The 12,793-nt window shown below is 41.7% G+C and overlaps 1 protein-coding gene across 1 annotated transcript in view; it reads left to right on the top strand.

Moving 5' to 3' along the window:
- MED13L (mediator complex subunit 13L) overlaps window positions 1–12,793 on the top strand; it is a 191,541-nt gene that overhangs the window by 157,158 nt on the left and 21,590 nt on the right. The window contains exons 19-24 of the mRNA XM_040351918.1: window positions 14–237; window positions 473–638; window positions 751–1,081; window positions 4,931–5,150; window positions 9,236–9,424; window positions 9,707–9,930. Coding sequence (XP_040207852.1) covers window positions 14–237; window positions 473–638; window positions 751–1,081; window positions 4,931–5,150; window positions 9,236–9,424; window positions 9,707–9,930 — 1,354 coding nt within the window. The remainder of the gene's footprint in view (window positions 1–13; window positions 238–472; window positions 639–750; window positions 1,082–4,930; window positions 5,151–9,235; window positions 9,425–9,706; window positions 9,931–12,793) is intronic.

Here is a 12,793-nt window from a genome sequence, read left to right as displayed (position 1 = left end):
CTGTGTTTTATAGGATCTGAAGAATCTCCAGAGCCACTGCCAGTACCCAACCTTTTGGTCGGTTATGACAAAGACTTCCTGACCATTGCCCCATTCTCTCTTCCTTTCTGGGAGCGTCTGCTTCTAGAACCCTATGGTGGACAACGAGATGTTGGTTACTTAGTGTTGTGTCCTGAAAATCCAGCTCTACTAAATGGAGTAAAAGCTTTCTTAAGTGACTTAAGTGCAGTATATGAGGTAAGAAGTAGCAAAGTTGCCTGTCTTGAGATAATCTTCACACTCATAGTATAAATATTAAGGGAAAGAGAAGCATACATGTATTTCCCATGGAGCTAAAAGTGCAGATCTTTTTAGTCAAACACAGCTAGTAAGGGTCCTTGCTTGACATCCTGTAAATGTGAAGCTCTGCTTAAGTTCTACCTTAATAATATTTGCTAGCGCATGAAAATAAATCTATTTTATTTTCTCAAAGATGTGCCGTCTGGGACAGCACAGGCCAATCTGTAAGGTGCTGTGTGATGGGATTATGAAGGTTGGTTGTTCAGGAGCTGAAACATCTACTGAGGATGCACCCTCGGAGGAAATAGATAACCACGCTCAGTTGCGGATGTATGCTCAAACTTGTCGGCAGCATTTAGGTGAGCTGTTCTGGTATTACAGTAGCAATAATTAAAATCAGAATCATAAGTATGTACACTGTATTTAAAAATATTCAGCTTACTAACTTTAACTTATGTATAATTCCTATAGCTCCTTATCTGTCCTCACTACAACTGGACAGTAGTCTACTATTACCTCCTAAAAAACAGTCTCCTAGTTCACAAGCAACACAGAGCCCAGCTGCACCTCCATGCCCTTCTAATCCACCTGCCAATTCTACTACTAATGGTACAGAAACAACACCAATTGCACAGCAGGCACCTTCCTCTTCAGTGCCAGTAGGAAATAGCACAGCAGCTTCTGCATTCAGCAACTGTCCAAACCAGAATACCTCCAGTTCTGGAGAGCGATCATCAGGAAGCCAAGCCAGCAGTGAGGGAGAATCCAGTCAGCCTTCCACACAGCTAGAAACCCCTGAGAAGTGAGTATATCTACTGCCATCTCTGTCCATAGTTTTTTTTTTTTATTGTTCAGCCATAACTTGTGACTTTATCTAATGATATCACCTGTAAAGTTAAATCCCAATAGGTTGTTATGATAGAAGAATGATGTTTGCAAAGCAAAATGCACAGTACATGATTGTGATCCCCTTTGCAATGTTCAGCAAAAATTTGTCTTGTAATTTGATTTTTGCCTTTCTGCACATGGGCACTCAAACTCATGGTTTTACTAAGGAACTTGGCCCATAATCCTACAACGCATCAGTAAGTCAGAGCAAGCTGTTCTGCTAAAAACTGTTACACTATCTGCTTTTACAGCCGCAGTGTTGTGTTCCATGGTGGACTGTTATTATTTTTTTGACAAGATTCAGGAACCACTTGGTTTTTCTGCTTTAAATAAAAGCTATGTAGGTACAGACAATGTAGGGTATTTCAGGGGAACATTCCCAGAAAAAAGCGTGTGTTCGTGCACCATTTCCCATATCCCTGTATGTTGCTCTTGCTAAGATGTTTTGTCTTTAATTGACACTCCCCGCTGACACCACCAATTGTGGAAAGGAGTTCCACATCCATACCACGCTAATAGTAAAGAATTGCATTGCATGCTGTTACTAAGCCTGCGATCTACTAGGACCCCCAGAACCTTTTCCATCCTGGATTCTCCCAGAGGCTCTCCCCCTCCCCCTTGTGAGCAACAGTTGGCTCCACTGCTACTGTTCCCAACCACCAACACAGCAATGACTACTGTGTAAAGCAGCCCATATATGATTTGACTTTATTTCCTTCCACTACGGGTTGCTGGAAAGAAAATTGCTTGATTTCCCCACCAACACAGTCAGTGTTGATGGGGGAATACCTCCCGCAGCACTATTGTGTTCTGCCACCAGAGGGGCACAGGGAGCCTTCCTTGTTGGCAGGACACAATGATAACTACTAGCGTCTATAGCTGCCAGCAGCATGGGCGTCCGCTGAACTTTTTCCAGGGGGGGCATCATTTTACGGTCACCTATGCTCCGCTACTTTGACAATGTCATGAAGGGGCGGGGCTTAGTCATTATCCCATAAAGCGCAGACATGTGCCCATGATATGCAGCCTCACTGTGCTGATCAAATGTACAATACAGAGGGTGTACAGTATGTGTATATTGAATGGGTGGATGGTATTGGTATATAGAGGAAGGAAGGTGGGTATATACAGCTCTATATACAGGACAGATGATGTATATCTGCAGTCAGTGATGATGGAGGAATACAGGGAGGAAGATGGGTGTATATAGCTGTATACAGAACAGGACAGGTGATATGATCTTTCCCAGTGGCGGTTCGTCCATAGAGGGCGCTGGAGCGCCGCCCCCTCTGGCTCTCACCGCCACTGAGTCAAATAACATAGATTCATGCATTGCACGAATCTATGTTATTTTCGCCGCTGTTATTCAGATGGTCGGCGCTCAATGTCCGGCCATCTGAATAACGCCAGCTGGTTGGCTGTACGGAAATGTCTATCAAAGCCAACAGCTCTGATAGGCTTTCCCAATACAGCCCTCGGGTCCCGGAAGCTTATTCTCGGAGCGCACAGACTGTACGCCCCCTTGAATAAGATGACAGGCGTCTCAGCCAATCAGGTTGGCCGGTTCTGGCTACCAGTAACCTGATTGGCTGAGACGCCTGTCAGTCATCGAGGGCGGGAGAAGAAGACATCGTGGGACGTGGATGCCTAAAACCAGTAAAGGTAAGTGCCGGGCGGGGGAGAAAGCAATTTACAGGGCACAGTGGGGACAATTGGCACAGCGGCGACCATTAAAGGGCACAGTGGCTGCGTTTAATGGCATGGCACAGTGGTGACAATGTATGGCACAGTGGCTGCGTTTAATGGCATGGCACAGTGGTGACAATGGATGGCACAGTGGTGACAATGGATGGCACAGTGGTGACAATGGATGGCACAGTGGCTGTGTTTAATGGCATGGCACAGTGGTGACAATGGATGGCACAGTGGTGACAATGGATGGCACAGTGGCTGCGTTTGATGGCATGTAACAGTGGCTGCGTTTGATGGCATGTAACAGTGGCTGCGTTTGATGGCATGTAACAGTGGCTGCGTTTGGGCACAGTGAGACTGCACATTTTTTTTTCCCTTTGCGCCCCCCCCAAAAATTTTGAGCACCAGCCGCCACTGATCTTTCCTATATCTGGCACCCCCCTTCACTGATCATACCTGTATGCACTCAGCTGCCCCCCTCATCTGTATATATGTCAGCCCCCCCCCTGTACACAAACAGCCTTCTCCCTCCACTTGTACTCACAGCCCCCACTTGTAAGGTCACGGTGGTCTTCCTTCTCCCAAGTTCTGTTTCCACATGTCCCTTTGAAAATACATTACAGGCAGCAAACAAACATGAGGGTGCACATACAGGAAGCAGCCAGAGGTGGCAGTAAAGAGCTCTGTAAGCTCCGTGTGGAGCCGACTCACACAAACACAGAGTCAGCACAGCTACAGATGCGAGCATGGCAGACCCTTGCTGATTCCAGGGGGGGGTCACTCGCCCCCCCTTAACCCTATGAGCGGACGCCCATGGCCAGCAGTAATCTAATGTACAAAATCCAACAGGCTGGTTGTACCCAAGTCGCTACATTGAATCTCAGCCTGTTCTAGCTGAACTGTACAAATTTCAATCAATGTATGGCTGGTCTAAGTGTGCAAACACAGAGCTGGTTCTCTGGGAGGAAAGAGCAAGGCAGAGCTGATCTTATGAGAGAGATAACTTTATTGACTGCAGTACTTCCCTTGTCAATTTTGGGAGATATTTCTCCAAAGTGCCTGCAGCTACCAAGGTTAGTGAGGGCTTGCTTTTCTTTAAATTTGTTATTGTTAAGCGTATACAAACTACTTTTTTGTCCATAGCCTGACTATAAATTTACTTCAAGCTCTTTATAAGCATTTGGTTGAGCAATTAAAATGTTTTAAGCAATCGTTTTTGTATTAAGCTTTTATCCTAATTCATATTAAACTGATAGCATAAAAACCTAGGCTGCTCATGCATGTTTTGCATTCAGCTAGGAAAGATGAACTCTGTAATGCTCTTTCCTGCTTTACTGTTCTCATGATTGTTCACATGTCTTTAATTTGCATGATGCAACAAGTATCCTGTGGCTCTCTGTGGCTGGAATCCTAGGTGTTTCTATAAGCACTGGCTGCTCTGCCTTTACAACTGAGTGTCTGAAAGGAGCTGGGGCTTTCCATGTCTCTAGGAATGTACCGTATTTGCACATTCAGTGGTTACTTTCAGTTATGGACATATAATCAGTCTGTCTACTTCCAGGATCATACATCTTTCCCTTTCTGCAGGTAATCACTGGATTTTTTTATACATGCGGGTACATGCTTACAGCTGCAGACAGCCCTGGCTTCTTTTAGCCTGCCATTGGGTTGTGTCCCTGCTAACTGGATAACCTGGGATCTTGAGTCACTGATTAATGCTCAAGACAGGAGTGGACAGGGTGCGTCAGAGTTCTGCTTATCAAGCTGAAGTTGTCATTTCTGAAAGGAACATGTTTTAGGGGCTCCTGGTACATGGCATGGCTACAGGCAATTCCAGTTTGCTTTTTTGTTTGTGTATCAAGTTAGTAGATTAAATGTAATCACTAGGGAACTGTAATGTTTCTTTCCAAAGTAATGTGTCATTGTCTGTCTGCCCCCCCCCCCAATATCCTGTGAATCATAATTTCATGAAGTTGGTTTATTTTACTCATGTATGCCTTAAACCCTGCTATGTGTGTATTTTAAGAGCAGGTATACATATATTTTATTTCCTTTTTATTTATGTTTTTAGTGCAGCAGAAAGGGAGAAGATTGGCATTCCAACTGCGGCTGAGCCAACTGGAGTCTTAACTTCATACCCCACTGTTGTAATATATATGGTGGATCCTTTTACCTATACAGTAGATGAAGATTCAAACACTGGGAATTTCTGGCTACTTGGTCTCATACGATGTTTTACAGATATGTTGGAGATCTTACCAGAGCAGCTTCGCACATCCTGTGTCCTGCAAGTATGTATGTTGTCTCGTGTACTTTCATGTCCTTCATATAAAAAGAAAAAAAGGTTGCGCTAATAATAAACAATCTCGTGAACTAATAATTAGCGGAAAAAAGGATGGAGATATATACATATACATACATGTGTGTGTGTGTGTGTGTGTGTATATATATATATATATATATATATATATATATATATATAAATAAATATATGAGAAAAAAAGTCCCAATAAAGATATAGGTCCACAAAAAATGGTGAATAAAATGCAATCAGACGTGAAGATCACGTTGAGAAGTAGATCCACCGCCACCAAGATGATAAGGGAAAGCCGCTCCTTGAGGAGTACACCATAAGAATAAATATATATGGACACCCTTACCAGATACGTTGGACCTCCTATATTAGCAAGGTCATATGGGCCTGCAGAAACAACCCTCTGCGGGGTCTAAATAGGTCACAGATGTATGTGCCGCTCTGCTCCTATCGGCTTCCTTGCTTCCGTCCACTGTGTCCCTTAGAAAGGATCTCTCTCCCTCTTTTTATTCAGTGGCTGTTCCTACATGCTCAGTCTGCTGGCTGTTTTGATTTGATTAGACTCGGGTACAACTCTTCTTTGCGGTTATGGTTTTGTTACGAAGTCTCTGTCTCACTCTACTAGTGTGTTCTGGTTTTTACATTGGTTCTTTTCTCCTTTTTTTTGTGTCTTTTGACTGGGTGTTTTCTGCCTGTGACTTCTCCCTTCTACCCAAAACCCCCGGGATTTCCGTTGTCTTCGTGGACATTCACTGTGTTTTAATTCTCCCGCAGTGATGAAGTTTGTGGACTAAAAAAGCAGTTTGCAGGATCAGCTGTGCAGAGCCATCAGTAGTATCTCTTACTCAGTAGTATCTCCTAGTATCTCCTGCACAGCTTATACTGCAAACTGCTTTTTTCGTCTGCAAACTTCATCACTGCGGGAGAATTAAAACACAGTCGGTAGAAGGGAGAAGTCACAGGCAGAAAACACGAAGTCAAAAGACACAAAAAAAAAAAGAGAAAAGAACCGATGCAAAAACCAGAAGACACCACTAGAGTGAGACCGAGACTTCGCAACAAAACCATAACCGCATAGAAGAGTTGTACCTGAGTCGAATCAAATCAAAGCAGCCAGCAGACTGAGCATGTAGGAACAGCCACTGAATAAAAAGAGGGAGAGAGATCCTTTCTAAGGGACACAGTGGACGGAAGCCGATAAAAGCCGAGCGGCACATACATCTGTGACCTATTTATACCCCGCAGAGGGTTATTTCTGCAGGCCCATATGACCTTGCTAATATAGGAGGTCCAACTTGTCTGGTAAGGGTGTCATATATATTTTTTCTTCTGGTGTACTACTCAAGGAGCGGCTTTCCCTTATCTTGGTGGCGGTGGATCTACTTCTCAACGTTGTCTTCACATCTGATCGCATTTTATTCACCATTTTTTGTGGACTTATATCTTTATTATTGGGACTTTTTTTCTATATATATTATAATTAATTTATTTACCCTATATTTATATTCACTTATGTACTTATTATTTTAGTATATAGTACACTTATTTGATCATTTATGTTATAGATCATTTTTTTCACTAATTAGCAGTTTACTAGATTGTTTATTACCAGCGCAACTTTTTTTTCTTTTTATACATTCTTTTACATGAGTATCGCATGTTTGCAGATGTCAGAGCTTTGTCTTCACTAATGCTGGCCATACACTCTACGAAAAATCGTTCAAACGAACTTTCGAAAAACGAACGTTCAGTCGTGAGCGCAAACAATAGTGCCATCATGTAATGACCGATAAATCGTTCAGTGGACATAAATAAAAAAAAATTGGTCCCTTTTTTGTTTACATATACCTAGTGCAGAAATATTGTGCGGGAAACACATTAATCTTCAGGTTTATCATTCGTTCGCAGAAAATTTCCAAATGTGTCCTTTTTCGGCTCAAAAACGTCCCAACGATTTTTGATTTTGTGCCCATTAACTGTTCGAAAAACGAAAGAACTGTCTGAACGACCGAATTTCGGCCGAATTTTCGTATAGTGTTTGGCCAGCATAACAAGTTTTTCATGTACTTTTTACCTTTAGTGCGGTATAGTCCCCCTTGTGAATATACATGTCCTTCATATTTTTTTTACCTTAATTCCCTGCATTAAGGTAAGAAGTTTTTGGACTTGCTGTGCCCCCCTCCTCCTCCTATACACTTACCTCACTCCTGGATTGATCCAGTGCTGTGCTTTCCTGCAATTTTCTCTCCTCTCGTCCTTCACCTAGTGACTGACAGGCAGCAGACAATTGTCAGTCAAATTCAGTGAGGGAGCAGGGGCTGAGCTGAGCCACGTGTGTGTGTTTATATACGCACACAGCTCAACTAGGGATCAAGCCCACACAAGTGGCTATGGGGGCACTTGGAAAGAAGGAGGGACATAGAGCGCGGGAGGGAACCCTAGAATAGGAGGTTTGGCCACTCTGTGCAAAACCATTGCAAAGAGCAAATAAGTATGACGTTTATTTTAATGAAAAAAATGCAAAGCTTTACAATAATTTTAAGGGACATGTTTCAGCCTTTTCTATTCTCTTTCAAAACCTTTGGATTTGCTTTCTCCTGTAAAGACCTTTATTCAAAGTCATAGCCATTAGAGTCGTACTTAAAGCTACAGTCTCTATCAAGAAGATGGACTCCCTTTACATCCTACCCTTAAGTCCTCACAAGGGACACCCTGCTTCAAGATCCATCATCACTAGGTGGATAAGAAAACTAATCTCAAGCTTATACCCAAAAGGTGGAAGCACTTCATTTCATGAATACATGCTCACCAGATCCGTTTCAGATTCTGACATCAAGCTTCTGTTGAAAAGCAGGAACAAAAATTGTCTCTGGACAGTCGCACTCTGAAAAAATTGTAGCCTTTATTAAAAGGACAGCACTACAAGTCACAGCAAAATAAAAACCTTACTGATGCGTTTCGCACTGAAGTTAGTGCTTAGTCGTAGCTATGACTAAGCACTAGTTTCAGTGCGAAACGTGTCAGTCAAGTTTTTATTTTGCTGTGACTTGTAGTGCTGTCCTTCTTTTAAAGGCTACAATTTGTTCAGAGTGCGACTGTCCAGAGACAATTTTTGTTCCTGCTTTGCTAAGTGCATTGCCTGCACCTGAGTTATCTGCAACGGAGGATACCTTCTTTTAAAGTTCTACCTGGTGAACTGTGTGTCTTGTTGCCCTCCTTTTTTAATTGCATGTGGACATCGAAGGGGGGGTCTATGAATATCAAGCCTGTGTCCAGTACTGTGCGATTTAGATATTTTAAATTCCATATCTTGGAGTACAGTACAGGACCCCTGTCTTTGTGTTAATCTGCATTGCTTTTCTATAAAACTGAGGACTCGCAGAGTGAGATAGGGTTATAGGGGAGTGCCCATGGAGTATGGAGTGTGTCCTCAGAAGCTTTGCCAATGTGCAACCATCTTAATGTACCAACCTATAATCCACAGTCTATTAATATCAAACCCATGTCCTGTACTGTACTCCAAGATATGGAATTTTATGAGCAAGTCAAAATTATTTATTATTCTGGGCAACAAAACTGTATTCCCTCCTGGGACTTCCTTCTCTGATGCATTTCACCCAGAGTTTCTACAAGTATAGCCCACCTTTGGATGAAGCACAGAGAGGGAGGTTCCAAAAACAATTATTACTAAATAAACTGTGTTTTTATATCTATCCTATCTATCTATATATATATATATATATATATATATATATATATATATATATATATATATATATAGATATAGATATAGATATATATAGATATATATATATATATATATATATATATATATATATATAGATATAGATATAGATAGATAATTATCTATCTCTATCTCTATCTATATATATATATATATATATATATATATATATATATATATATATTATATTTTATATATATATATATATATATATATATATATTATTATCTCTATATATATATATATATTATCTCTATATATATATATTGTGTGTGTGTGTGTTAATGTTTTTTTTTTTTTTTTTTTTTTTTTTTCAGGTGGTCCCATGTCGCTATCTACTGCAGACTGTGCATGATGAAACTGTTTCCTACATCCAGCACTTAAAATCTTTAGCATTTTCTGTATACTGCCAGTGCAAACGGCCAGTAGCCACACAAATTCCCATCAAACCACTAACTGGGTTTGGTCCAGCTGCTGCTCTGAATGCAATACTTAAAACCTCTGAGGTAATTTGGACATGAATGGCTAAGTATATTTAGACTTTTTACATAGATATTAATAATCATGGTGCAGGAGTGTAAAAGGGAAAAAAAGTAAAATGTTTAAAAGCCCAGCAAAGAAGAGTAAAGAGTGGAATTTCTGTAAAGGAATATATATATATACACAAATATATAGTAAATAATTTTATTTTTTTATAAAACTTTGATATCCAGTGAGTGAGATCTCGTAGTATGTGACATTGGGGTAATTTTGTTAAAATAAATAATATATATGGTTTGCTTTTACAGCAGCATTTTCCTGGACAGCTTTACTCGCCTCCTTTTCTGCTTGCCCCTACTAAAGACAAGCAGACAGAACTTGGAGAAACATTTGGTGAAGCTGCGCAGAAGTACAATGTTCTATTTGTGGGATATTGCCTGTCCCATGACCAGCGCTGGCTGCTGGCTTCTTGTACTGATTTACAAGGTGAACTACTAGATACCTGCATTGTAAACATCCACGTGCCCAACAGGTGAGGATATTCATTTATTTAGGTGTCTTTTGTATGGAAACGGCACTCCTTGACCAAACTAATATAAATACATATCTGATGAAGAAACTGCAGATTTGTACTTCTTTTTATTTTTTTCTATCTCTCTTAAATTTACAGGTTAAATAATTATAAAATAGTGTAAATAGAACCCTGTAATGTACAGTGACGGGAAAAAAGTATTTGATCCCCTGTTGATTTTGTGCATTTGCCCACTAACAAAAAAATGATCAGTCTATGATTTTAATGGTGGGTTTATTTTAACACTGAATGAATGAATGAATGAAAAACTTATAAAGCGCGGCGCATGCGAACTGAATCGCTTCTGGGCGCTAAATGTAAACACTGAGAGACGGAATAAAAAAATCCACAAAAAAATAACATTTCAAAAAAGTTATAAATTGATTTTCATTTTAACCACTTAAGCCCCGGACCTTTAGGCAGCTAAATGCCCAGGCCAGGTTTTGCGATTCGGCACTGCGTCGCTTTAACAGACAATTGCGCGGTCGTGCGACATTGCTCCCAAACAAAATTGGCGTCCTTTTTTCCCCACAAATAGAGCTTTCTTTTGGTGGTATTTGATCACCTCTGCGGTTTTTATTTTTTGCGCTATAAACAAAAATAGAGCGACAATTTTGAAAAAAATTCAATATTTTTTACTTTTTGCTATAATAAATATCCCCCAAAAACATATATAAAAAAAAAAATTTCCCTCAGTTTAGGCCGATACGTATTCTTCTACCTATTTTTGGTAAAAAAAATCGCAATAGGCATTTATCGATTGGTTTGCGCAAAATTTATAGCGTTTACAAAATAGGGGATAGTTTTATTGCATTTTTATTAATTTTTTTTTTTTTACTACTAATGGCGGCGATCAGCGGTTTTTTTCGTGACTGCGGCATTATGACGGACACTTCGGACAATTTTGACACATTTTTGGGACCATTGTCATTTTCACATCAAAAAATGCATTTAAATTGCATTGTTTATTGTGAAAATGACAGTTGCAGTTTGGGAGTTAACCACAGGGGGCGCTGTAGGATTTAGTGTTCACTTAGTGTGTGTTTACAACTTTAGGGGGGTGTGGCTGTAGGACTGACGTCATCGATCGAGTCTCCCTATATAAGGGATCACTCGATCGATGCAGCGCCATAGTGAAGCACGGGGAAGCCGTGTTTACATACGGCTCTGTCATGGTCTTACCTCTCTCCTGTCTCCTTCGTTTGACATGTGCTGGCGGCCATCTTGGTTTCCAGGTCTCTTGTAGCCTCCCACCCTGCGGCTCCTCCTTCCCACTGGGAGGAGCTGGATGCCTGGCTCATTTATATAGGAGTTCTGTGGCTTCAGTTCCTTGCTTGGTCCTCCTGTGTTCACATGCTTCTAAGACTGCTGCTGCTTCTGGTTCCTGATCCTGGCTTCGTCTGACTTCCCTGCTGGTTCCTGATCCTGGCTTCGTCTGACTTCCCTGCTGGTTCCTGATCCTGGCTTCGTCTGACTACCCTTCTGGTTCCTGACCTCCGGCTTCACAAGACTCTGATTCTACCATCCGTTTGGACTTTTGCTTATGCTTGATTTTCAATAAAGCCTTCTTATTTTCACTCATCTCTTGTTGTACGTCTGGTTCATGGTTCCGTGACAGGCTCTCCCCGTTCTTCAGCTCCAGGGAACGGTCGTCTCGGATCGCTCCCCGCGGGAATCCGACCGCCGCATGTAGCGGGGGGGGGGGGGTCCCCGATCGGACCCCCCACCCGCTAGAAGGCAAGGACGTACATGAACGCCCATTTGCCTGTACGTGCCATTCTGTGGACGTACATTTACATGCGGCGGTCGGGAAGTGGTTAATGAGGGAAATTTGAGCCCTTCCGACCGCCGCATGTATATGTACGTCCACAGAATGGCACGTACGGGCAAATGGGCGTACATGTACGTCCTTGCCTTTCCGCGGGTCGGGCGTCCGATCGGGACCACCCCCCCCCGCTACATGCGGCGGTCGGGTTCCCTCGGGGAGCGATCCGGGATGACGGCGCGGCTATTCGTTTATAGCCGCTCCGTCGCGATCGCTCCCCGGAGCTGAAGAACGGGGAGAGCCGTATGTAAACACGGCTTCCCCGTGCTTCACTATGGCGCTGCATCGATCGAGTGATCCCTTATATAGGGAGACTCGATCGATGACGTCATTCCTACAGCCACACCCCCCTACAGTTGTAAACACACACTAGGTGTACACTAACTCCTACAGCGCCACCTGTGGTTAACTCCCAAACTGCAGCTGTCATTTGCACAATAAACAATGCAATTTAAATGCATTTTTTGCTGTGAAAATGACAATGGTCCCAAAAATGTGTCAAAATTGTCCGAAGTGCCCGCCATAATGTCGCAGTCACGAAAAAAATCGCTGATCGCCGCCATTAGTAGTAAAAAAAATTTTTTTTTTATAAAAATGCAATAAAACTATCCCCTATTTTGTAAACGCTATAAATTTTGCGCAAACCAATATATATATATATATATAATCAAAAATCTTAGTTTAGGCTGATATGTATTCTTTTACATATTTTTGGTAAAAAAATCTCAATAAGTGTATATTGATTGGTTTGCGCAAAAGTTATAGCATCTACAAAATAGGGGATAGTTTGATGGCACTTTCATAAAAAAATATTATTTTACTAGTAATGGCAGCGATCTGCGATTTTTATCATGACTGTGACAGTATGGCGGACGCTTTTGACGCTATTTTAGGACCATTGTCATTTAAACAGCGATCGGTGCTATAAAAATGCATTGATTACTGTGTAGATGACACTGGCAGGGAAGGGGTTAACCACTAGGGGGCAAGGAAGGGGTT

This window comes from Rana temporaria, chromosome 1, assembly GCF_905171775.1.
Source record: "Rana temporaria chromosome 1, aRanTem1.1, whole genome shotgun sequence".
NCBI lineage: Eukaryota > Metazoa > Chordata > Amphibia > Anura > Ranidae > Rana > Rana temporaria.
Note: the sequence above shows the minus strand (reverse complement) of the source record. Positions and strands in the feature narration are given on the sequence as shown.